At 29.7% G+C, this 27,342-nt stretch overlaps 3 protein-coding genes across 3 annotated transcripts; 1 reads left to right on the top strand and 2 right to left on the bottom strand.

The window, feature by feature from the left end:
* Positions 1 to 137: 137 nt before the first annotated feature.
* On the bottom strand, positions 138 to 7,783 carry LOC145741677 (tyrosine-protein kinase ABL1-like). The gene is made up of 17 exons (XM_082559304.1): positions 7,645 to 7,783; positions 7,001 to 7,236; positions 6,727 to 6,825; positions 6,341 to 6,463; positions 6,028 to 6,143; positions 5,720 to 5,838; positions 5,396 to 5,573; positions 4,945 to 5,132; positions 4,614 to 4,766; positions 4,211 to 4,352; positions 3,790 to 3,929; positions 3,429 to 3,489; positions 3,018 to 3,226; positions 2,639 to 2,803; positions 2,352 to 2,516; positions 1,415 to 2,271; positions 138 to 1,237 (listed from the first exon to the last, which is right to left on the bottom strand). The coding sequence occupies exons 1-17, from the start codon at positions 7,730 to 7,732 to the stop codon at positions 998 to 1,000; spliced, it is 3,279 nt and encodes a 1,092-aa protein (XP_082415430.1). The 5' UTR covers positions 7,733 to 7,783; the 3' UTR covers positions 138 to 997.
* Positions 7,784 to 8,957: 1,174 nt separating this feature from the next.
* Positions 8,958 to 10,586, bottom strand: LOC145742273 (chymotrypsin-like protease CTRL-1). Its single transcript, XM_082560055.1, has 7 exons — positions 10,544 to 10,586; positions 10,363 to 10,421; positions 10,149 to 10,249; positions 9,905 to 10,064; positions 9,667 to 9,778; positions 9,373 to 9,512; positions 8,958 to 9,131 (listed from the first exon to the last, which is right to left on the bottom strand). The coding sequence occupies exons 1-7, from the start codon at positions 10,584 to 10,586 to the stop codon at positions 8,958 to 8,960; spliced, it is 789 nt and encodes a 262-aa protein (XP_082416181.1).
* A 5,017-nt stretch (positions 10,587 to 15,603) lies between these two features.
* On the top strand, positions 15,604 to 18,654 carry LOC145742928 (beta-1,3-galactosyltransferase 5-like). The gene is made up of 4 exons (XM_082560774.1): positions 15,604 to 15,917; positions 16,348 to 16,469; positions 17,383 to 17,608; positions 17,734 to 18,654. The coding sequence occupies exons 1-4, from the start codon at positions 15,823 to 15,825 to the stop codon at positions 18,320 to 18,322; spliced, it is 1,032 nt and encodes a 343-aa protein (XP_082416900.1). The 5' UTR covers positions 15,604 to 15,822; the 3' UTR covers positions 18,323 to 18,654.
* The last annotated feature ends 8,688 nt before the right edge of the window (positions 18,655 to 27,342 follow it).

Genomic DNA, 27,342 nt, shown 5'->3' with positions numbered 1-27,342 from the left:
TTACTGTATAGGTATTTAACTTTGTATATTTATCAGGTAGGTTGTACGTTAATTTAAATAAAAACATTCTTTTTAAAATTTTATTGTAGTTTAAAAAAATCATAACCAAGGATAAGAATATATAAATAAAATGTGTATTTGCTTATTAAACAAATCAAAAACGTTAATACAAACATATTTAAAGCTTCTTAATTGAACACTTAAGTAAGGTAGGCAAGAGCAAAAACTGGACAAATAAAAACTGGACAGTTTTGCTCGATTTCAGTTAAAGCTAGTAATAAATAATATAAAGGCACAAGTTTGTAACAATAAACACAATGTTAAATTAGCATAAAATTTATAAAAAAGCATGATACACGATAGCATTAATTAGCAATAAAACGATAATATAAACCTTTTTATGTAATCTGTACAAATACAAGTTATCATATATTTTTTGATCTTATAATTATACACTCTGTGTACCATTTAAAAAAATCTTTAAAAGTTAAGATTTTATATATGATTGGTTGGTTATTGCACCATGTAAGTAAAACTATTTAGTTCATTTTTCACATGATTTGTACCCAAAATTTTATACAGTGATTATAATACAGCATAAATGCATAAAAAGCACCATAAACTTTAACAACACAAGCACCTTAGCAGTATGGAAACATTATTTAAGCAATTTTCAAAATAATAAAAATTAGGAGGAACAAGTTGAACAAAAAGGAGCAGTAACATTATATCACAATGTGCTTTTGGCTATAATATCGTCATGAACAAAACGCGGTACAGTAAATGACAATTTTAATAAGTTAGTTTCATAATAGTTGTTATATGGCTATCGAACCAAACTTATTTATATAAGTTACATACGGCAATGGCAACAAGTTTGCAAGAGACCAGAAACAGAATAAATAAGTATTAAATCAATTTGAAATCTTTCATTGTACCTGAATAAAATATGTACACGAAAATCCAAGCAATACTTTAAATGTAAATAAACATTGTACTATAACAACATACCAATATCATTAACTACTTGAAGAGCAAAGCCAGTTTGAAATGCATGGTCATTGCTTAAAAAGTCGTTGGAGTTGCGACGTCCGCTTTGAGCAAATCTAATTTCCTTTTCTAAGGTTTCGATTTTTTCTCGAAATTGAAAACGATTTCTAGCAAGAATTTGATTGGAATAAGATTTTGATGACGATATTAAACGACGAAGTTCTTTAATGGCCAATCCTACTTGAGCCTAAAATATACCAAATATTAATTTCCGACAACAACTTATTTATAGTAAAAAACAGAAAATAAATATAAGCAGTAAATATAACAGCCTTAGTCATATATTGACTAGTATAAATATAATCTATGAAACATCGATGTATATACAAAAAAAATATTTAAAATAATTAATTTCTTTGCTTACTTTATCTTGAAGAGCCTGTTTCAAAATGGCTTGCGACTTGCGATGAAAATTGACAAAGTTTTCTCTGTCAGATTGATTGTCATCCTTCTTCATCGGATCATGTCTTTTACGTAAAGACAAGCGAGCCGCTGTTAACGGAGTCATTAGTTCTGCTGTATTGTCATCTATCGATTTTGAACTTTCAGTTCTTTTCCTTGATTCTACTGCAATGGGATTACCTGCTGAATGAAGCATACTTGGAGATAAATGAAATTCTTTGTTGTTTGATGTTGAAAGTGGGGTTCTGGTTGGGGTTGGTGGCTTAAACATCGGAGGTGGGGTATCTGGGGTTTCACCACCTGATGCCAGTGAAAATTGTAAAAATGGGGAGTCATGGCGACGATTTTCATTTTCAAGATCACTGTTTGGTGAGCCAGAGAGTTGAATGTTTTTATGATCGCTATTCCCGTGAAGATGAAGGTGATTAGTGGGATTCTTTTCTTTTTTCTTTCTTGGAGGTTTCATCGGATGTTTTTCCTCAGAAGATTTTTTTCTTTGTGGAAAAACAAACGTTGATGAGGTTGGTTCTACATCCAGTTTTAAATCCAACCTTCCAGATAATCTGGATGATGTGGGACTAGATACGATTTCATCTGGTAGAAGTTTTACTCCGCCAGATGGAGCAGGGTGTCCAGAGGAGCTTGGGGAGATTGCTCTTGCATCAAAAGAGTTTGTCTCTCTAGATTTTCCACCAGATGTCCTTTTTGGATGCATTTGACCTGTAACCTTTCTCCATGATCTTCTGACCCCGCTCCGGGTAAAAAATCCTTCTTGTGATTTAGTGCTGTTTGTAGGCAAAGAAGACACGGATTCATCATCTAAAATATAATAACATGTTAAATGTCTTTACTTGCAGTTTTTGTTAATTTATTTTAATAAAATTACACAAAGGAAATACCTTCAGGATCAGTTGAAGTTGATCCTTTTTTGTTTTTTAATCTTGGTATAAATTTCGACAACAATGATTTTTTCTCTTTAACTTTGTGGTCATTAACTTCAAGAGGAAAAGTTGGAAAAGTTTCTGAGCTGTGGAAGCCACCATCTGTAAATTCCTCCCCAGAAACTAAACAAAAAATAAGTTTAAAAATATTTTTAGACAGGACGAAAGGGCTTGTATATGCAATATTAGATAAATCTAAAAAATAAAACAGAAAAAAGAAACAAAAAATTATTCATTATACTTACCCAAAGATGAATCACTCTGCAATCTTGGTCTTGCATCAAGTCCGAAACTTGAAGTTCTTCTAAGTTCGAAATGTCGATCAAAATCAGATGAATCGTTGCTCATGTTATCTTCAGTATAACACATTCTACTATCCATATTTGTGTTATTATCACTGCATGGTTTGCCTGAAATTTTAGAAAAAATGTTTAGATTTTTTTTTTATTATTAACTTTCCTTTGCTTTTTTTTGCTGAATATATTAGGAATACTTTTTAAATTAATATTAAAAGTAAAAAAGATTTGGTAAAAAAATTTAGTGACAGGCTGAGCAAATATAATGTTATGAATAAGTTTTAAAAAATGTAAATTGAGTTAACAAGAAAATTAAAAAACCTCTTACCTTTAAAAGTTGTCATGCGATTTTGTACTACTGGTTTTTTCTCGTCGTCTCCTGATTTAAAACTACTTATTCGTGTTGGTGGTTGTGGTGCCTGTCGTTTCTTTTTCTTGTTTTTTTCACTTCTTATACTAATACTGCTTGGTATACTAGTGGGTACTACAAAGTCCCTCTGGCTAGCATCAGCGTGAAGTGTAGAATCATTGCTTGATCTACACAAAAAATTCATTTAACAATTTCCTTTTGGTTGGTTTGGGTATTTATTTTAAAATTCTTTATTTGTAAAAGTTGTATATACTTTTAGTATTTTAAAGACTTTATAATTACCATTAGAATAATGTTAAAATGTTTTTGTTACAAAAAAGAAGTAAGAATATATTTAAATTTAAAGAATTATAAATACAATAAATTTACCTTAAGTTTTCATGTTGATCACTAAGAAATGTTGAAACTGGACTTATCCTACCGAGCCTCCCTTTAAATTGCAATACAAGTAATTATCAATAGTTATTGTACAGGTATAGTTATAAATAAGATAAACAGATTACTAATTTAGTCATGCATAAACCCATTACCACACACAGACTGTGATATACCCAATAATGCATTTAAAAAATATTAGTTAACAAAATATCAACCTAAACTGCATTTATTTTACAATTAAAAAAAAAAAATTTAAACATTGCACAATAAATGGTTTTATTTGAATTTAAAAATATAAATAATTTTAAAAAATTTTTTTTCACTTTTAAATTAACCCTTAAATACAACATACCTTCTTCCTTTAGTGAATGAGATAGTGTAGAAGTTGGTTGTGAATTGGAGTTATTGCAAGATATATTAGCAGACCTTATAGTGATGCGAGGACTTTGTGTTGGAGTTGGAACACCACCGCTGCTATTTCCATCTGATAACCTAGAAAAATTAAAATCAGATTGAAAAAACGGGAAATAAAAAAATTAATGTAATATGTTCTACATATAAAATTTTAAAAGTAACTAAGAATTTTCAACCTTGCCTTTGTTACAGAAAAAACCTTTAAAGCTACTATGTATGGAAAAGGTGATCAATTTCATACCCTATTTAAATTTAAAATTAAGGAGTATGTATAATAAATTAGTAGGTTTAGTTACATTATACACATTTTTGGGCCTAAATTTAATGACTTAAATGACTTAAAAATTAGCTGGACAAACCTTTTCTTTTTTCCTGGCAAGGTTGGTGGTTTAATTTCTTGTATAACATTTTCTTGTACAACATTATTATCCTGGTACATTCCATCTAATTTCTCCCTTATTTCAACAAATGTTGGGCGATCCATTGGATCCCATGACCAACCTAACATGGTGTAAATCAGTTATCACTTTGTTGAATATTAAAAATAAAAATATTATTTTAAACTGATTATTGCTATTCGAAAAAATGTATTATTTATAAATTGCAAACGTTTTTTTAAGTTGAAGTTTTACAAAAATTAAAAATATAATTATTTTTTATATCTTTTAAAATAAATAGTTTCGTGGTCATTAAAACGCATTTAATTTCAATTAAAAACATAATAATTTTACTGTAGAAATAATCTTATGTGATATCACTTACACTCTAGCATTAGTGAATGAACAGGTTTGGGGCAGGTTGGAGGAGCATCCATGCGATAACCAGCCTCTAACTTCTCATAAACCATCGTTAAATCTACTCCAGGGTAAGGAGACATCCCATGAGTTGAGATCTCCCACAATAAAATACCAAATGCTGAAAAATTAAAACAAACACCTTTAATAAACTGAAATATAGCCTCTAATACTATATTTTGTATTTATATATAGATAAAATACTGTTTTTATTATCTTAAAAGAATGGCATTATAAGTATTAAATTTTTCTTAATTAACTAAAAAAAAAAATTTCGAGGGAATGAGCAAAAAACTTACACCAAACATCAGATCTTGTCGAAAATCGATTGTATGCCAAACTCTCTGGAGCTGTCCATTTAATTGGAAACTTGGCCCCAGCTCGTGCTGTGTAGTCATCAGCTGAAACCATCAATCGAGATAAACCAAAGTCAGCAACTTTAACCAAATTGTTTTCACCAACCAAGCAATTTCTTGCAGCAAGATCTCTAACAAAATATTAAATAAATGGTTTATTTTTGTAAAGGTTATAAAGCTAGTTGTCTTAGGCTTTTAGTACTAAAATAATGTAGTAACAAAAAAATGAATCTTTTTTATTCGTTTTTTAGAAATTATAGTCAGTTAAAACTTAGGGCAACGTTTGTGTTGTTTTATAAAAATAATTAGAATTTTTTTTTAGACACATAAACCAAGTTAGGAAGAACAATAAGCATTATATTGTTTTCAATACCATATGTTTCAGTTTAGTCACCTGTGGATGTAATTTCTGCTTTCTAAATATTCCATAGCAAGTGCAATCTGAACTGACATGTAAAGCAAAACAACTCCACTTAATTCTTGTTTGGTTGACCTTCTTAAAAATTCGAGCAAATTTCCATCAGGCATGAACTCAGTAACAATATAAAATGGAGGTTCCATTGTACATACACCTTTAAAAAATTAGGCCGAATATAACATCTTAAAATCACAAAACATCTAATCTGTTTAAAACATTGTCCATGAAAGTTAAGTTTAGAAACTTGAATAACTCTGAAAAGTTTAAAAAATTAAGTAAATATGCAATTGTTTAACTTACCTAACAGTTGAACAAGATTTCGATGTTTTATTGATTTCATGACAGCAGCTTCCTTTAAAAACTCATCCGTGTTGGTGGTATCTTCTCTAAACGTTTTTACAGCAACTACTTGGTTGTATCTTTAAAACAGAAAAAAGTATTAATCCAACTTAAAAATTAATAAACATTTTAAACTTATGGGCATTTTAATTTAAAAATTTTTAACCATTTAATAAAAAAGGTTGAAAAAAATATATACTTTTATATCATAGGAATTTTTACTATTCTGACAAAATCAAATTATTATGTATATACAAATCATATAATACCTTTTCCACATAGCCTCATAAACATCCCCATATTGACCACCTCCTAACCTCTGCTTCATGTGAATTTCTGTTCGATCTATCTCCCATTCATCCACGTCAGGTGACATGCTAAACATCTACAATATAAAATTAGGTTATTAAGTATTGCAATTTAATTTTTTAAATATTCTGCACCAATAAAATCTGTTTATTAACAAACCGGTTTTACTAAGCATATACACAAAATGTTTTAGATAAATAAATTACAATGCAAGTTTATGGCAATTGATTTAAGTATGTAAATTTTATACACTCTTTTTTTTAATGAACATACAGTTGGTTTTGCAGTCTTGGCAGCAGGATAGTGTAGAATTGTTATTAAACCATCTGGGGCATATGAATGATGATGTACTAGCTCAGGAAGAGTCTTAAATCGATGTTCAGAAGAGATATAATACTACAGAAAAGTGATACGCTGTTAAATCTGTATAAACCACTGTAATATTATATAGACTAAACATTTTTGTAAGTTTTTTAACTTTAAAGTCACAACCTTTTTAAACATTTTTTAATTCTTGTTCGTTTATTTAGTTAATTTAAATACAAGGCCACTATGTTATTTTAAGTAAAACATCAAACTGTATTAATATTTAACATTGGTTTATAAATATAAACTTTTATTTAACAAAATATTATAACAGTAATGAGTGGGTGACTTACCAGTGATGAAGCATCTGTGTTAATTCTATAGTGATATACAGTTCCATTATGCCGAACTGAAACTGACAACTGACCTGGACAACTCTCACTATCCCGAACCTGACAGAAAAGAAAAAAAGGCTCAAATTTCATAAAAATTTAAAGAAAGGTATAAATTAAAATACCCCGTGAAAATTAAAAATACAAAAGTTCACTACAAAAACACATTGAACTGATAATACAAAAAATTTAATTTTAAATGTTATATATAAATAAACTTATTTTTTATTCTTACAAGAAAACTTCCATTTATTCCACTGGACAGTAGGTACTCAGCTACCGCTCTTGAAACTGCTCCATGATACCAAGAATGTAAGCTAAGACTAGCTGCAAGGGTAATGTAATTGCTTGGTACCCAACCAACTGCCCCACACTTTGAATTTTGACCCTTTTCTTCTTCTCCTGGGCTTATAATTTCTGCTTCGCACCATTCTCCTGAGCCATTGTAGCGTATTACTTTTAATTGACAACCTTTAAAATAATATAGTTTCTTTTGTAATTCTGCTTAAATTGTTAGTTTTTTCTATTAAAAATATATCCTAAAATACATATATAATTTTTTTTTTTTGTATATATCTTTATCCTCGATGTGGGAAAGTCGAATGCTCGACTTAAACATAGAGTAACATCAGTTACTCCGACCCAGTCTCGAGGTGCCTGTGGCAGTTTGGGATATTATAGATTATAATTGCCCAGTAATTATGCTGCTGACTAAGTGCTGGCTCAGCAGGAGTTCATACCATTTATAGCGCCTTACTCAAGGGCGCTACAGCATGAGATCAGTGGGGATTGAACCCACGACCTCATGTGTGGTGTAGCAAGTGTTCTTACCACTACACCACGCTGCCGATTAATTTGTTATTATATTGCTGAAATTACCTTTTTGTAATGTTAGTTGGTTGTTCCCACCAGATTTAAAAGGATAAAGTGCTACAAATAAATCCGTTTCCTCTGATTTTTGACTCATACTTATAAATGCAATTACTTAAATATTAAAATCAAGTAAGTATCATACTTTCATTAGCCTATTTTGTTACCTAAAGACTGATCATATTAACTATGAAGACTATGTTTACAGTACTGAAACAAGTACTTATAGCTGTATGGGCCATATAATAAATAGATACGATCTGACCATCCATGTTTTTTTTCTATGTATCTTTATCCTCGATGTGGGAAAGTCAAATGAACGACTTAAACATAGAGTAACATCAGTTACTCCAACCCAGTCTCGAGTTGCCTGTGGCAATTTGGGATATTATAGATTATAATTGCCCGATAATTATGCTGCTGATTAAGTGCTGGCTCAGCAGGAGTTCATACCATTTATATCGCCTTACTCAAGGGCGCTACAGCATGAGATCAGTGGGGATTGTACCCACGATCTCATGTGTAGTGTAGCAAGTGTTCTTACCACTACACCACGCTGCCGGTTTTTCTAATATACAAGTCGCGTGCATGCGTAGACCGAAAATTTTTGTACGCGTGCACGCGCGGTCACACCGATTTTTACGCTGAGCAGTGAGCATGAGTACCATGGTTACATTGACCCTAGGCCACATTTATTCAGCTAAATTAAAATGAGTCAAAATTTTGGCCCTGTCTGCCTGTTTTCTACTCAATTGCTGTAACGTGCACCCAGAGTCTGAGAGTAGAAGGACAGAACATTAACACAATTAAGTATTAATGATCGAGTATTTCGAAAAAAACAACAAGAATAGAGAACAACGATTACTTTCCTACGTTTTTGGTTATTATCAATAAAACAACACCCTGGTTAAATACAGTAATGAGTAACTTCTACGAAAAGTTGATACAAAAAAGTGTCTTTGGTAAAATGCATAGTTATGAGTAAAAGTGTCTACTTCTTAGCTAGATTAAAAGTAGTTACACTCTAAGTTTTTTTTATATATATTTATCCTCAATATGGGAATATCAAATTCACAACCTAAACATATGGCAACAACAAGTGTTAGTTTCTGACCACTACACCACACTGTTGGTTATATGAGTAAAATCCTTCTAGTTTTCAGTGTACTATTCCAGTGTTAAAATGCTAACCCAAATAAATAAAAAAAAACGCTAAGTTAATTTAAATTAAAACTTTCTGAATGACTCGTAAAATAAAAAGCATTTATATTTTATGGGAGTTTTTTTATTATTTCCCATTCAATTTCCTCAGTTTTAAATTTCTAGGGATAGGTATTCAAAGCTTCGGTAAACCAGGCCTGGACTTGACTGACTCTAGCGTATGCTCCTGGATATTGTGTTCCGCAGTTAGATGCACCCCATGATGTGATTCCAACTAAAGCAACTCCCAAGTCGGTTGAAAGATCTTCAATGACCATTGGTCCGCCAGAATCACCCTATGCATTTAAATTATTAATTTTAAATTAAATTGACATTTTATGGTTTAAGGGCATGTTATAGATAACAATAATGTTTAAAAATATATTTTAAACTAAATTTACAAAATTTTAGATAGCTAAAGTCCGATAAATGTTAATTTTTAAAAGCATTAACGGAGTCCACTACGAAGGTGTTATACCCAAACGCCCAAACGAAAACTGTTTAAAATAATATACAGAACTCTTTATAAAAACTTACACTGCAAGCAGAAGATTCATAGGTTCCTGCAACACACAACATTTGGTCGGTGAAATCAATCTGTGCGCCCCATGTTGCTTCACACACACTCGAGTGTCGGATTGGGATGTAAGCGTATTGCAAATGTTCAGGGATGGTGTCTAAATAATAATTTTTATAAAGTAAATTGTGAATCACGCTTTTTACACAATGTAATGCTTTTTTATATAATAAAAAAAATATTTTGTTCAAAGTAGATTCAAAATATAAAAGCTAAACTAAATTATTTATTTAAAAATATATTTTTAATCGTACTTGGTCGTCCAGCAATTCCAACTTGGTAGTAACCCCATCCAGAGATAAGACCCCAAACTTCCAAATCGTTGTAATCGATAAAGGTTGGTGATACCATTTCGATGTAGTCAATCTTTTAATAAAAAAAGGGTTGTCAAAAAATTTGTTGCACCACAGATAAAGATTTTATAAAAGGTCGTAAACAACGCTTTGCCAAATCTTGCTACAGCGCTATTATATTAATATATAAGTAACATACCTCGGGAGAGCTGGTATCAGCAACACCATCAAGAACAATAAAACCATAATCGTGATCGTATTGACTGAAAAGGTTGTAGTTGGGATGGCTAATGTATGCGGAAACTCCTAGTGATTGAAGTGGGCTTGAACGTTGGACAGTTCCCATAATAACATTGGTTCTAATAAAAAAAAATTCATTAATGAAAGTGAACATTAAAAATTGAAATATATTATTTAAAAATTTTTGTTGAAGGATTGCTTACTGAGAGATTGGGTAAACATTGCAATGAGCGGCAGTAGCGACAACTTTGTTGGAGATCAAGGATCCTCCACAGAAATGGCTGGAGCCGTATTGAAGTGATACCTTAAATATAATTATATGTTACAACATCCAGCAACTTTACTAGTGTTAAAAAACATGTTCATTAAGTCTATTAAATATTATTTAACAAAGGGTTAGAGGCTAGGAGGGTCTACCTGCCACGTGAAGTAACCAGTGGGGGCATCATCTCCGCCAATAATACGGGTTGGTGCGGCTAAAACACAAAACGAACACGTTTACATAAATACTTGCATACAATTTAGATTTATTAAATCCACAAAAAAAACTATATGAAATTATCCAGCAAGATATTAGTTCTTAATTAAATGTGCCTACCCGAAGCTGCTGCGATGAAGAGAAGTAAGTATGCGAAGATCATTCTGAATGATTTTTCCTTATTCTTGTTTTAGAAGAACTGGTGACCTTACTAAAAAATCTTGCTTTTTATATCCGTAACAAGTTATTTTAGTACTACCGAAAATATCCGATTAAACAACTAGTCACTGTTATCTTCATTCAACATCAGGCAATATTCCCACAACATAAATTTATATATATATAGTATTGACGTAAGCTGGTCACCTATATTTAAGTTTAAAAAAAGGAACAACACCAGATGAACAGGTACCCATAAACATTTGTTTAATGATAAACATAAATCGTTGGAGTTAAGAAGCTTAAAATAACTGAAAGTAAACAGTAAATGATACTTTTTCATGCTGGGAACTTAACAAATGGTTGAATCCGTGACGTTGCATCAAAACTGTTTGTTAAATACCTGTTTTTAAATGGAGTATAATTGTCCAGATGGCATCTTTTATATTGTAAGTATTTTATTTGAAATTCGGTTAAGTTCGGTTTTAACCGGTTTTAATTACAGGCCACCTTGTGTCAAATATTATGAGAACAGATCATTTTAGCTAACTAAAAAATAAAATAAAATAAAATTTATTTGATAAACAAAATATAGTTCGAAATCCTTGATCAAAATATGCATGAAACATTATTTTAACTAAGACATTTGATAAATTACTTAATTTTATAATTTTAATTTGTAACCTAAACGGGGGGGCATCAACTCCTTTTTACCATTTGCCTTATTGAAATTAAGCAACACATTATATTAGACTTTTGAATGTTTAAATTTGCTCTTTGGTAATAAACAATCAAAAAAAATTCCCTAATTAAGTTAAAGTGCCTACCCTAAGGATAAATGCTTACCAAAGATCAGTGCCTACCCTCAGGTTAATTGACAACCCAAATTTAAGTAATTACCCAAAATGAGATGCTTACTCTAGGATCTTTACAAAAAACTTTTAAAATTTAAACCTTTTAAATATTAAACTATAAGTTTTATCAAGATTTAATCGAAAAATAAAATAAATTTTTATTGTACTTAACTAGTTTATATATTCACTAAATTTAAAATGGCTAAAATTGATTTTTAATTCTAATAAATAAACAATCATTAAAATATAATACACAAATTAATTTTTTAAATTGTTTTTTTTTAATTACTAATTATTATAACATACCTTAGACCAAATTTTAAATAGTGAATATCAATTCTTGATTTTTAATAAATAAACAAGCATTAAAATATAATAAACACAAAAAATAAATTTATTTACCCGTTTTTAAGTTAATAATATCATAATATACAATGGACTTAAATTTAAGGATATTTTAATAAATAGAATGAAAATAATAATATATTTTAAAATTTAAGATTTGGAACCAAAAATATTAAAAAAGATTTAAAAAAAAAAAGATAATGGAGATTAGATAGCATAGTTAAATATGTTGTTAAACAATTCCCAAATCAGTCTTAATTTAATATGAAAACATTTTTAAAAATTTGTCTAAGTAAATAAATGTTCAATAATTAAACAAAAATTGTTAGATTGTTATAAATGACAAATATTTTTGAATGAAAAAAGGAGAACATAAAATCCGGGTAAAAGTTAATCTTACTTCAGAATAGAAATATTTAAAAAAATCAATACATGTTTCAATCAATATTCTAACGTCAAGAACGTTTGTATATTTCACAAACACAAAAACCAAGATTTAAGTTTTATTCATTGTGATAGTGTTATGATTTTGATTCATAAAATATAATTGTCAAAGTACGAAATTGCGATAGAGAGATACAATATAGCAGTACTCAGTACTTCATTTTAGTACTTAACCTACTTTAATTTGGTCTAAGTGTTGTTTACAACAGACAGGGAATTCATTTGAACCAATAAAAGAACATGGGCATTACAAAAATCGATGGCATTCAAGAGTATGTAAGTGGTATATTCTCATTGTTTTTATGGTCATCCACGGGTGGACTACATCGAAAGATAGATAAAAAGCAAATTCGGGTGGTCAGGTAGCGAGAAATAATTATAAAAAGTTTTGTTTTTAAACTAACCAATTTTTATTTTATTTTTTTAGAAATTATTTGAATAAAATATCTTTTTAACATAATAGCCAAGTGTGCCAAACATTAAATTAATTCTTTAAAACTTAGACTTTGTATGTTAGGTAATTACCTAGGTTTTTAGGAAGTTGAAATGTTAAATAGGTTTAATGCTTATGTTGTCCACAAATCAAACGCAAATTGCAAATTGACAGAAATGTTTACCGCTCTGTGAAACGACAATGAATAATTTAAATGTTTCGCTTTTTTTGAGAATTTATAAGTAAGAATATATGAGCTAGGTTTGTAACGTAGAACAGGTAATAACTACAGTAGATCAATAAATCCTTCAATATTTGAATGACTAGCAAGAAAATTCAAGTCAGTTTTAGTAAGATAACCATTAAAAAAATCCTTTTTCTGTTTTTTTTTTGGTAACTACGCATTAAAAATAAAAAAAAAATTGAATTTCTAATGATTTATTTTTTTGTTGTAATGTCAGTAGATTTGCCAAAAAGCATATGTTATGTAGAAGTTTCCACTTCGAATCAATCATAGTCTTTCAAACCACTTGCGGCGAACTAGTTAAACAGCGTTTAGTGAAAGTTGGTCTAGAGAAAACTTACAACTAAACAAAGCAAGTTAAAGTACCAAGTTGCCCCACTTTTTACGTGTAAGTGTATAAAGAACTTCGCTGCCTGTTATACGATTAACAATAGTTACTTAAAAAAGTTACAAAGCTGAAAAAGCTGATACTTCCTATAGTATTGCAGTAAAATAAATTGTATACTTTGTGGTCAAATTTTGTTATTAATTGCTACTAAGAACAATTTAAATGTGTTAGCGTGGTTTAAGTAACAAAAGGACAACATATTATTACATTATGTGCTGCCTAGGCAATATTTAGATTCCCTTATTGTTGTTTATTATTTAGTGATGGTATTTCCGTTTTAGTGTATATCATAGAATGCAATATGAGCAATGTTAATAGCCGAATGACGACAAAATTGCGCTTGGGGAATATGAGATAGTAATTCATATTACATAATTGCCTCACATACTGTTTGGATATATAGAAAAGTGGCCGTTGACCAGAATAAAATAGCTTCCCTTATAGCCTTAGGCGTTTTACTATATATGAAATGACCAGGTAGTCAATATTTCGATTAAAAACTAATGTAAAACAATAGGCTAGCAACAATATGTGTAAAGAGTTAGTAATGTTTAAAAAATAGACTTTTAATGTTACAAAATAATTAATTATTACTTTAAAGAGACTTTATATATAGCTTTGTATTTATTTGTATGTGATAGCTAAGCCTATAATGAAAAAACTGCGTTAAGTTAAATAAACTGTCTAGCTGCTCTAGCAAGAGGTTTTCGCAAAAAAAAGGAAATTAAACTTTTTACCAACAGTTTACTAACATAAATAAATCAATTGGTTTACGGAAGTAGTTTGTTAGATAAGTCAGGAACTTAAGCACAAGCATGTGCTCGTTTAATCAAGTTATCCATACTAGATTGCGTTTATATACGAACTAAGCGAAATCAAATAGTAAATAAACTCCCTTAAGTTGGTTGGGACAAGTTTAACAGTTTAGTTTTGTACCATATTTAATGTTGTTTTGTTCTTTAGTCAAGTTAGAGTAAAAACAGCCAGCTAGATTTAGTCGTCAACATATCAGCATAACTGCTTTTTAGCCTTAAGATTGCGCTGATAAGTAATGTAAATATAGCAAATAACACCATTGAACTTATTTGTTTTTACTATGCTTTAAAATTCGTATATTGTATTTCAACTGTTTTAGTATTTGTAGAAACGGCACTTTTTATTAAGTTTTAAAAAATAAAGTATAAAAGTCTATATAACATAAAAGAAAGTTGGTATATTAGGAATTAGTGTTTTTGGTTGTTTGTGTTTAATTGGTTGTTTGTGTTTAACTAATAATCGCTTACTTATTTGATATAGTATAAATTACAAAGTTAAAACCTAGCTCGTAATGGTTTAAACCTAATTAAGCATATTTTAATTAAACATAGTTTACTATTAGCAGCATTTAAATGATCTTTGAACTTAATGTGATTGTTGAGTGTACGAACAATTTAAACAAACTTAGAAAGTGTTTAGAATTTAGATTGAGGCAAAAAAGCTAGTATGATTCAGCATGACGTGGGCATTGTTCTCAGTATTTACATAAATCATAGCCCAGAGGATAAAAAGAGCTTTTTTAACAAAAGAGAAAATAAAATAAATTTAATAAAGAGCTATTTTTTTATAATTTACGTACAAACATTTAAATAAATACACAAATGAATAACATTAAACAAAAGCGCTAAACAAAATTTTAATTTAAAAAGTCGTATATTTTATTTAAATACATGCAATGACTCAAAATATTTTGGTATTGACAATTAAAAAAAAACAAAAAAAATAATTACTTTGTAGTTTCAGTGTCAGAAAAATTAGGTTTTAAAACACAGGAGACAGACTTAATGTTTAATTGTGATATAATATATATATATATATACTGTATTTTGTTAAATCGCGAGTCACGTACTGTTAATATAACTGCGGTCCTGTTATACAATGTGATTAATATACTGTGGCTCCATTTCCCTTTTGGTAAAAGCCATTGCAATTTAAAGGGTAAAGTGGTTTAACTAAATTACATACACTCTCTATTATAGTAAAGGTTAAGCGTTATTGAAGCTCAACTATCAAATCAAATAATAACTAACGAACTCAGTATAATTCGTACGAGCGCATCAGTGTATTGATTTTAAAACGAAATGAGGCAGAGATTCTAATTTAATTTTAATTGTGGCCTATAGTGTTAGGTCAGTCCCTTTTTCTTTGTTACAAGAAATCGTTAAATGGCAGCCATTTCTTTTCGTTGTGATTAACGTGTTATGTAGGTTACAATGCTAGAGTCCTTGTAAGTTGTGGTTGTGGTTAAAAAAAAGTACAAAGTTCAAGCAAATTTATGTATAATAGGTATTTAGCGATGTTATTGTTAAAGTGTTCAATATTTAATTATTGATATTATAGGTTATTTTAAGTTGTTGTTTGTTATAGCTACAACTATTTCTACAAAAATAGTATAATTTTACTTTTAGGCACAAGTTTCTTTAAAGTCACTACGTTAAAATTACTCAATAGAATAGTTAAAAAATAATAACAGGATCACCCCGTCTCGGTGGAGTAATGGGCTCAAAATTCTTGTGTTTGACCATCATCATATTCACAGGCACAATCTCATATACTCTGATCGCCCTAACTCTATCAAGATCTCGCAACCCGTAAGTTTAATTAATGGTTATATGTAAAATGGATTTCAAAAATGTTTAATAATTTTTGGTATAACTAAAAGTTAAATTATTATATATAAATTATCTTATTTCGTGTTAGATTTTATCATGAGCAGTTAAAAAAGTTAAAAATATTTCAACGTTCTATTTTAAAACGCTTATTTGGAATATTATAAAAAAATTCGTTTAAAAAATTAATTTAGACTATATATATTATTGTGTGAAAATTTAACCACAAGGTTCCAACCACCTATTTATATAATGTTATACCTTTATAGTAAAATCTTGTATAACGCATTTCCCGTTTCCTTAGTGGCGAAATTAAGCAATATAATACATGCTACGTACCTTCACTTGTCACCGTTTTTGCTTAGCCATCATTTAATAACACCCAACCTTTAAAACAAATTCTTATTTTTAGATATGAACCATTGTATCTTGATTTTGTAAAACAAAGACCAAGAAACGTTTTTCTAAGAGAACCCCGAAGATTAATAGAAAATATTTGCGATAAAAAGTCAACTAATTGCATAAGAAACAAAGGTAAAAAAACAAACTATTACCATATTAAATGATTTAAAACATTTATATATATATATATATATATTTATATATATGTAAATCGAAAAATAACCTAGATAAACTTAAACATTTTTTTATTTTAAATGTCAAACGATGGGTAAGTTGTATGGTTTGTATTAATAGAAAATGTTTTTTAAACTAACCAACTAATGGTGTATTCAATTACTGGCGACCTTTTTCGGTTTAATTTAACGTCGGTTTTATCAGAAAGGGCCTAGGACATAAAAAGCACAGAATTAATTAAGAAAATCTGACAGCGTAAGCGATGTTAATTCGATAAACCTATTTATTATTCACGCACATATAGTTTTATTGATCAACATTAATTAATATCGGTTAGATCTTTCCAAAAAATAGTTTTAAACATCCCAATAGCACGATAAAACACTATAAAATAGAAGGCTTTTTTGCCTATACTACTACATCATTCAATCAACAGATTTTTAAAAGGTTCAAAAACTGTATATTTTTTTCACCGAGTTTAAAATCGAAAAAACGTCATTTTAATGGAACTATCGACAACAAATAATCATTTGTTTAATCGATACGCGAGAAAAAATTGATTTATTTTCAATAAAGCCCTGTCAGTGAGTTATTGCTTATAAACAGCTGTTTTATGTTAATCAAGCTATGTCACCGCGTTACATCAACACCCCACAACAAATGACGCAATAGCCAATTTCAAATTGCTGTTTAAACAGATGTTTAAAATAGATTTGCCTAAATAATTTATACAGTTTTAAAGTGTTTTGCTTCACAATAATATATTTCTATTCCATACGCACGTATTTTTCTATTAGCCATTGATATATTTAGATTAACGCTTTTAAGTAAGATCATCCTCGTTAATACCTATATTAATCTCCATTTACAGAAGTCAACAATACACTTGTAACATTTGTAAAAACTAAAGCTGACTACTTTAAAAGAAGAGAGCTAATGCGTCGTACCTGGGGTTCGATTAATTATATAAATGGCTTGAAACTTGAAGTGGTTTATCTAATGGGAAACACGGATGACAGTGCAATAATAGCGTTACTAGATGAAGAAGAAACAAGATACGGTGACCTGTTGCAATATGATGGCCCGGATGCTTATGAGTAAGTTATAAACAAAATTTTTAGGCACTATATACACAACATTTAAACTTTTTTAAATTAATACATTTGTTACTTAAACAAAAGTGATTGGCATTAATTTTGATATTATTTACACTATTTCAAAGAAAAATGCCATACAAAGTTTTAGCCGGAATGGAGTGGGCTACAGAGCGACTGGGTCGAGACTACCTTTACTCGTCGGCGGACGACGATTTCCTTGTAAACATGGATATGCTTGCTGCTAACGTGAACAGAGTAGTTAATCAATCCAAATGGAATACCTTTTATAATGCCACAAACTTTACGAACCCCGACTATAGATACAATATTCCCTTGATGTGTATGTTCGTTAAAGGTTCCAACGAAAAACCAACACGTCAACTTGGTTATAAGTGGTATGTTTCGTATAGAGAATATAAGCTTGACTCCTATCCTCCTTACTGTCATGGAGGGATGTATGTCATGTCAATGCCAACTGCAACTGCCATATGGGAAGAATCCAGAACCGCGCCCATGCTTAGATTAGACGATGTCTGGATTACAGGCATTTTGCGGCGAAGGACGAATATTTCGGATGACCAGGTATATAAAATGCCTGAGATAACGAAACACTTCGGTACGGTAAGCGACGAAATACGGACAAGCATGAGCGATCATTGGAAAAATATGACACAACTTTTAACTAATTGCACGTATTGTACGTGCATGTTATGACAACGGTTTAAAGTAATGTGGAAATACGCGAGACTAAAGTCGATGAGTCAACAAAGGTGAAAAGCGCTACCAGAGGAGTTATAGTGCGTTTTAATCCGAACACTACCTTATATGCAAGAATGGTTCACTGTCAAAATTGACACCAAAGTGTTACATCCCCAAAATACCGTTTATATACAACAAATTAAGTAACCAAGATGCTTTGTGTACTTCGTACTTTTCGTGATTAACTGTGATTTTGTATTTGATTTGAACTAAAATATAATTGTATGTTTAAAATTGACTGCCTTCCAGTAGAGTTACACAATAGTTTTGGTGCAAATAAAGTGTTATCAAATGCAAGAATTGTGTGTTATTTTGCTGTGGTATAAAAAGACTTCTTGACAAAATTTTAAACACACGATATCAACTTTGAACATCAAAAAATAGCAACAAATCTGTATTAAACAAATTCAATATTAAACTTAACGTAATTACCATACTCTAACAACCCACTGAAAACTTTAAAATCACCCTAAAATTTAAAACGTTAAAAGCTTCAGATTAAATTAAATCTTCAGCATTTAGGTTAACTTAAACTCGTTTAAAAACGCAAACTCGTAGTAGTAAGGCTGGTAATTGATTGTTCCACCACAAGCAATGTCATCCTTGTTGTCTCCGTTTAAGTCGATGGCAAAAATGCGAAAACTCTCACCGTAGCACTCCTCGAATCGACCTTTCCAGTCTATACCACCGTTGAAGCCCGATCCAGTGTAAAGAGTGATGGTCGAGTCCCTGTAATTTTATCGGGCTGTTAAAATATGACAATGAAGAAGTGCACAGATCAGAAAATATTTCATCCTCAAGGCAAATGCAAAGTTGTAAATCTTTGTGACTTTTTGTATTTTGACAATGAAACAAAAGGTTCTTAATGATTTTACAACAATGCCAATTCAATTTAATTTTTTCTAAATTTATTAAAAAAAAACGTGGAAAACTATAAACGGGCAGCTGACCATTTTTGCAATATAGGAGACGTTACGGTCATATAAATCAAGATACCAAATTATACTATTGGGAATTAAAGTAATAAATCACTTGATTGCTTTTATAATATAGGTTTGATTTTATTGCTAGTTAAATTCTCATTTTCTGATTAAATAATATTGATTCATATTAAAAAAAAACTTTATAAGAGGGCTTTAACTCTTTACACTTAATTGGAAAAAGTGTTAAAATTTAAATTTTGAAACTTTTTTAAATTATTACTTAAAAACATACTCTTTAGAATGGCAGAACAGATCGGTAAATCCATCTCCATTAAAGTCTCCAGTTATAACTTCAGATGTCGGTACCCCTCCGTTTCTACATATAGGTGTTTGACCTTCCCAATTAGCTGATGTGTATTCACCTGAAGATCTTGCTAAAAAGATTTGCCTGAATAGAAACAATACCATTAAATAATATTACATGAATGTTTTGATTCTCCAAAGCAAGTGACAATAATTTTTTTTTCACGAAAAAAGTTTTTTTTTACCCAAAACCAAAACATTTAAAAATAAATTATTTCGGATGATCATAAATTACTTTTTTTCGTATTTATTTATTTAAAATTTGGTAGGTTGACATTACGGCCTGACATGGAGTAACATTTGTTACCCAGATTTATTTTCAAGCTGATTGGAATACTATTAATTGCTCTATAACTAATCTGCTAATTGTTTTTTGGCTAAAACAATGTTTAAAAAATAGCTATTACACTTTTTATATAGCTATTAAGCTATTTAAGTTACAAACAAGATTATCTTACAGGGTACGAATTAACGTTTAAAAAACGATTCGCTAAAACGATTCGTCGCATTTTTAGAGCAACTATTAGGTTCCAGTTATAATCTTCGTTTTTTTTTGTGACACTTGACGTAACGTATTGTTAAAAAATGTAACGTATTGTTAAACAATCGTTAAGAATATTTCGCACGAAAAACGAAACATTTTTGATTACTTTAAAGCCATGCTATATATTTAAAAAATTGCGCAACAACTAAACGAACTCGGGAGCGAAATTTACGCATTGCCAAAATATGGAAAGTTATTGTTATTAAATGCCCTATAGTAACCTACATTTACGCAGGATTATGTTGATGTAATTAAATTAGTCTAAACCGGTTTAAAATAGATCGTAAAAATACACAAATACACACGAAGTTTTATTATTGCCTTAACCTTTTTTGGTTGATTCGCTATTTCTAATATATTTGTAAAAAACGATTCGCTAATTTTAAAAAATGATTCGCTTTTAGCGAATAGCGACCCGTTATTTCGTTCCCTGCCTTAATACACTTTAAAGTAGATAATTAGAATTACATTAATAAACAAATACTTACGCATATCCGTCTTGATAATGGCAAAGAAGATCGTCCATTTTATCATCGTTAAACCTTGCTTTAAACAACTTTCCACCCGCGCAAATGTAACGACTTATCTGGGTGCTTGTGTCAAGAAACATGGTTGGTGAATTAGCTGCAAAAACAATGGGTTTATTTTTTTGAAAAAAAAAAAAAAAAAAAAAAATGCATAATCATATTTTTCTTACTCTCTGCTCTTCCTGATATAGACTGTCCCGATCTTCCTACCGGAGCTCTAGATTTGCAATCAAAACTCTCAGTTTCCTGGTACCATGAAACCTCAGGAGCAGTTTCACAAAATATCGATAATGACTTCTTTCCTTTTACACGACATATGCGATATTTTCGGCAAGTATATCTGCTGCTTGTGTAGGATTTCCATTCAGACCACTGTGCAGAACCTAAAAAAAATTATTTAAATTAAAAAAATATTTTTTCGTTTAAAAAATAATAAAAGTAAAATTAGGTGAAAAACCATCTATATAAATTTAATCTTAGTGGAGAGTATTTATGTATGTCCCATAGGCCTACAAAATAAAACAACTTTTATTTGTAACAAATATTAGTTGAGACCATATTACGACAATTAAAATCAATTTAAAAATCAAAATCAATATACTTATTTCAATTTTATGTCCTTCACATTTGTACAGAGATTTTAAGGCTAAAATATCACTTTCTTGAAGTCCTTGGTTCAAACTTTCTAATGTTTCACCCCTGATTTTAAGGTTGTTTTTACCAGTAATGGTTGGGCTGCCATCACTACTATACACATTATTAACAAAATGCATCAACGATTCTGTGTTATAATCAACTCCCAAATCAAGATACAGATCTTCTCTCATCTTAGAAAACTGTTTCTTGTACCCTGAAATCAATATACACAAATAATAAATTCATACTAAGCAAGTTATCCTTTTTTTTCTATACATACCAAAAATATCTATTTAATTACCTGCCATGACATTGGCTTCTTCAATATTAATATAGTTGTCTCTATCTACCCTAGTTTGTTGATGATGCATACCAAGTGCATGCATGATTAGGTGCATAATAGCTGGTTCACCAATACAAGATTTGTTGTTTATTGTCACCGTGTTCTTCCACTTGGTTTTGCCAAGTCGGGAGCTAATTTAAAAAATTAAAAACATAATTTGTAGGGTTTATTTTTAGTTAATAAATTTGCGATTTTTAAACCTTGATATGTATTCTGCTAGTAACACATAATAGTATCTAACTACTGCGTCTTATTTTTTGCTAACCTGCAAACTTCACCATCTACAAACTTCACATAATCTTTCTCTTTCTTACGTTCAACAAAATCTATACAAACTTGAACCGAAAAAGAATTCAACACTTTGACAATAACTTTCTTAGTTGCATTACCTCAAAATCATAAAAAATTTTAAACCTAATACTATATTTTTATAGCTGTATAAAAAAAATCTTAAACTAAAACTAAAAAAAGGGTTTTGATTGGTTCTTGCTTTGCTTGAAATAAAACACAAATAAAACACAATAATATTCAAGTTATTAAAAATAAACATGACTTAACCTACTTATGTTTTCACCAAACATGTAAGGAATAGAATGTCTTGACATGTTAGTTCTCCATGTTGAATACAGCAAACTCTCATAATTTATTCCATCGAAAATTACAAGAGGATCAATTACATCAGTCTTATTTTCATCGCCATTAAATAACTGTTAAAAATATTCGATGCACTGCTTTATAAAGACAAAAAATAAGGTAGTTTGATATACATCACTACTGACTTTAACAACAAAACATGCTAATGTATACTACAATACAACTACAGCATTTTCTAACACCTCCATAAGGTAAGGTACATCCTGAGCTTCCAGGTAAATATCTCCTTGCATGGTTCCCTCACCATTACAATAACATGACATTGGACAATGTTGCCAATCGGTCACATATCCGAGTGGACAATCTGTTGTACATTGGCTCAAATCGAATGTGCAGTGCTTTACTGCAGAAAATACAAATCTTTTGTTAGCACAAGTTTCTGTGTAATTTTAATAGCCTAATTAAAAAAACAAAACTTATTAAAGTCAAAAAATAAAATTGTAGGCTACTTACATCCACACATGTTAATTTGAACAGGACTTGCAATAGTGGACAAATCTTTACCAGCCTTAATTGCTTTTGTTATTCGACCACAAATGCTGTTGTCGGCTAAACCAAGTGCTGAAAAATAATTTAATAAATAAAGTTATGATCTAAATTGTAAGTCTTACACATGTTAACTAGGCTAGCATTCAGTTAAAAAATAACTTAAATAAGGCTACAAAACACTATCTAAATAATCATTTTTTGATTTGACATTTGTTTGACTTAAAAAATAAAAGTAATTTTTAAATATATATTAGAATGACTTAACAAAAACTTACTTAAAGCCGACACTATTATAAGAATAAATCCAGTTACAGAAAAAAATACAGACAGTCCTTTTAACATAAAAACAAGTTTTTCCTTGTCTGTTGCAGTTTTCCATTCAAACTTTTTATGGTCTTCCACGTCATAAAAATCATCTACAAGTACAGTGCATCGTGTATTCAGTTGTTTATATATATTGTACTTTTAAATTTGTAGTTTATATAGAAAAAATTAAGCCATTTTGGAGATATCAGTAAAATTGATTTGACGGTCAACGGTAAAGGATTGCCTTCGCATTATTCATACTATGCTTTAAAAGTTATGACTGTCATAAAAATTTTACCTTACCATTTTCAGAATCAGGCTGTTGACTCTGTATTTCTTCAATTGTATCAGAAAATTTAACACTGGATTCTGTTTTTAATCCAAACATTCTTATCGAGTGAATATGCAGACGTTTTAAATACACGTTTTTAAGGTAGACTTTAACACCACGGTTGGCAAATACAAACTTTTTCTTACTTAGTACAAGTTTTTTATAGAAATCTTGTACTATTTAACCTCTTAAACTTTTTTTTGCAAAATCTGTTTTTACAACAAAAGTAACATAACTTGCTACAATTCACTGCAAAAATTAGTAATTACTATATTTAAAAAACACAAAATTGAACCAAGAGTAATATTGAATTAATAATTGCAATTAAAAGGTGAACCCTCAAAAATACTTTCAAAACCTTTCTTAAATCCCGACTATACACATCATAATTATGTTAATAACAGTTTGTTTTGAAATCGAATAAACGAACTGACTGTGAAACTATTTAGAAAGAGCAAAAGTATTCATAAAAACAAATTCGTTATGGTAAGGATTTCTCTTCTCATTTCCACAAACTATATCATCTTTATAATCTCCATTTAAATCAATTGCATGAAGAACTTTTCCATTACAGTCTGGAAAAGTACCTTTCCAATCAATTCCACCATCCAATCCAGATCCAGTAAATAGTGTAACAGTGACTTCTCTATGTTAAAAAGCTTTTATTGTAATATTTTGTTATTTTATTGGTTTGTAGTCTATTAAAAGCAATTTTTACAGCTATCATAATATTTTTTTTATTTACCTTATAGTAGGCAAACAGTTCGATTAACATTTGTAAACTAAACCTACTTACTCTGCTGTATGGCACATAAGGTCAGTCAATCCATCACCATCAAAATCTCCGACAACAAACCTAGATTCAGGGTCTCCACCATACTTACACAATGATGTTTGGCCCTCCCACTCAGGACTTATATACACACCACTTTGTCTTGCCATGTAAATTTGCCTTAAAATATAAATATATTTTTTATGTTAGGTATGCTGTTAGGCTGCTTATTCCAAAAAAATGAACAATTTTTTTAGTAAAATGGTGATTATATTTTGCTACCAAGTTTATTTAATATATGTATAAATATATCAATTTTGCTGTTTAAATTTTAACGCCACTTAAATTATCTTACGCATAGCCGTCCTGATAAACACACAAAAAATCATCTATTCCATCGTCATTAAATGCTGCTTTAAACAACATTCCTCCAGCACAAATATAACGACTTATTTTAGTGATACTTTCAACAAACATATTGGATTTACTATCTAAATTAAAATATAATAAATTTATATTTTACTAAAACAATTTAAAACAGATAAGTTAAATGTAAGCATTGTAAATTTAAAAATTAAAACAAAATTTACATAGTTTTGGATGAGTTAAAATTAACAAACTGACTTTATTAGAAACTACACTTCTTCCTTGAGCATTTAGATCCGAGTTACCATCACACTTTAAACCATCTGTTTCTTGATACCACGATATATGTGGATCAGGCTCACAATAAATTGACAATGATCTTTTTCCCTTGCCCCTGCATATTCTGTACTTGCGACATTCAAAGTCATTGTTAATGTAAGTTTCCCATTCAGACCACTCAGCAGAATCTTGCAAAATAAGAAGTCCCTGTATTTTTTCTTAACTTACATACAACCTTTATCCTAAAAATTTTATTTAAAATAGTAAAAAGATAACCTTTAGTTATAAAAATTAATTATTAAATTACTTGCTTTTGATTTGATTCCTTCACATTTGTATAGAGATTTTAATGCTAGAATATCACTTTTTTGAAGTCCTTTATTCAAACTTTCTGGTGTTTTACCCCTGATTTTAAGGTTGTTTTTACCAGTAATGGTTGGGCTGCCATCACTACTATATACATTATTAACAAAATGCATCAACGATTCTGTGTTATAATCAACTCCCAAATTGAGATATAAATCTTCTCTCATCTTAGAAAACTGTTTTTTGTATCCTAAAATCAATACTTACAAGCAATAAATTCATACAAAACAACTATATATATATATTTAAAGTTTATTACAAAACAAATGCACTTTTTTAACTACCTGCTAAGACATTGGCTTCTACAATGTTAATAAAACTGTCTCTATCCAACCTGGTTTGTTGATGATGCATACCAAGTGCATGCATGATTAGGTGCATTATAGCTGGTTCACCAATACAAGATTTGTTGTTTATCGTCACTGTGTTCTCCCACTTGGTCTTGCCAAGCCGTGAGCTATATTTAAAGAAAGTATGTTATTTAACAATACATGGCGTATGGCAAGAAATAATTAAATTAAGTATACACCTGCACATTTCACCGTCAATAAATTTAATATAATCTTCTTCACTTTTTCTTTCAACAAAATCAATGCATACTTGAACTGAGAGAGAACCAAAAACTTTTTTTATTACTTGCTTTGTTGAACTGCCTTAAGTAAAGTCATACTCAAATTTAGTCTAAGTTGACCAAAAAAAATTATGAAAAATTTAAATAGCTTTACAGCTTTACATTAGTTTTATTTTTGTAAATTATAATAAAAATATTTTCATAAAAAAATTACTTATTTTTGTTCCAAACGTGTAAGGAATTGTGTGCCTGGGCCCTTTACTTCTCCAAGTAGAATGCAAGTAACTTTCATGACTAATTCCATCAAATAGTACAAGTGGATCAATCAAGCCAAATGTACTGTTATCACTAAACAACTGTAATGATGTTACTTATTTATCATAACAGTGAATTAACACAAGTAATAATTCAATGTTGATATTACCAACAATGAGTTTAGCATTAAATAATATATATATATATATATAAACATTAAATTTTTTTAAGAACTGTTTATCTTATCATTCAAAATGGATATACACCAACCTGGGTGAGATAAGGTACATCCTGAGCTTTAAATTCAATATCTCCTTGCATTACTCCTTCTCCATAACAAAAACAAGAGGTTGGACATTGGTATTGATCAGTTAAATAACCGAGAGGGCAATCGCTTGAACATTGGGCCAGATCAAATGTGCAATGTTTTACTATAAAACATGATTAGAAACAGGCCAAGCATTACTGTTTAATTGAAAGGAGTGATTCAAAAAAATACTAAATTGAAGTTAAAAAGTAATTACTGTTGGGGTGTTTAGCTTGTTATTTATTTATGTTTTAAGCCTTTTACTTACATCCGCACGAATTTATTTGCACAGGACTTGCAACAGTTGAAAGCTCTTTACCAGCAGCCTTAGCTTTCGATATTCGGTCACATACACTGTTATTCTTCATAGCCATGTCTAAAATGCAGAAGTGTGTTTAAATCCTGAATAACATAATAACACTAAAAATTACTTATAAAAACGTGACAATAAATTTAGCACAGTAACCAAAATTCCTACAATTTAAACTATTTGTATTTTTAATTTACTTATTGCTGAAAATAAAACTAAAGAAAATCCAAGAACAGTGAAAAAAATAGAAAATCCTTTGAAGAATAGAACAAGCTTTTCTAAATCAGCCATGGCTAGTGTTTTCTTCTGCACTAATAGTTTCTCATCTAAAATAAACTAAACTATTAGAAAAAAAGAGTTAAATCTGCTAATAAACACAAAAAAATTAAGGCAACAATAAAATATTTTGATTTATCAATTTAAACACAATATGATAAAATTATTTATACTTCGGTTAATTTATCAAACCAAAGGTGTTTTATTTTTACCTGGTTTAGGCTGATTACTTTTTGCACTACTATGAACTTTTTCAACTGTTTTATTGAAATCAGGCAATTCTAAGTTACTTCTAGACAACGAACGTTCCTCAAAATACATAATCAAATATTTAAAACGATTTGCTTACACGAAATT

This window comes from Corella eumyota, chromosome 2 (assembly GCF_963082875.1).
Source record: "Corella eumyota chromosome 2, kaCorEumy4.1, whole genome shotgun sequence".
Lineage (NCBI taxonomy): Eukaryota > Metazoa > Chordata > Ascidiacea > Phlebobranchia > Corellidae > Corella > Corella eumyota.
Note: the sequence above shows the minus strand (reverse complement) of the source record. Positions and strands in the feature narration are given on the sequence as shown.

Bases quoted from the DNA above. Each gene is read 5' to 3' on its own strand.
- LOC145741677 (XM_082559304.1), bottom strand. From the start codon at position 7,732: ATGAGTCAAAAATCAGAGGAAACGGATTTATTTGTAGCACTTTATCCT. The intron at 6,144-6,340 runs GTATGTTCATTA...TTTATATTGTAG, and splicing joins CCAAGACTGCAAAACCAACT to ATGTTTAGCATGTCACCTGA. The intron at 1,238-1,414 runs GTAAGCAAAGAA...GGTATATTTTAG, and splicing joins AACAGGCTCTTCAAGATAAA to GCTCAAGTAGGATTGGCCAT.
- LOC145742273 (XM_082560055.1), bottom strand. From the start codon at position 10,586: ATGATCTTCGCATACTTACTTCTCTTCATCGCAGCAGCTTCGG. The intron at 10,422-10,543 runs GTAGGCACATTT...TTTGTGTTTTAG, and splicing joins CTTCATCGCAGCAGCTTCGG to CCGCACCAACCCGTATTATT. The intron at 9,132-9,372 runs GTAAGTTTTTAT...TTAAATGCATAG, and splicing joins ATGAATCTTCTGCTTGCAGT to GGTGATTCTGGCGGACCAAT.
- LOC145742928 (XM_082560774.1), top strand. From the start codon at position 15,823: ATGGGCTCAAAATTCTTGTGTTTGACCATCATCATATTCACAGGCACA. The intron at 15,918-16,347 runs GTAAGTTTAATT...TCTTATTTTTAG, and splicing joins CTATCAAGATCTCGCAACCC to ATATGAACCATTGTATCTTG. The intron at 16,470-17,382 runs GTAAAAAAACAA...CTCCATTTACAG, and splicing joins TAATTGCATAAGAAACAAAG to AAGTCAACAATACACTTGTA.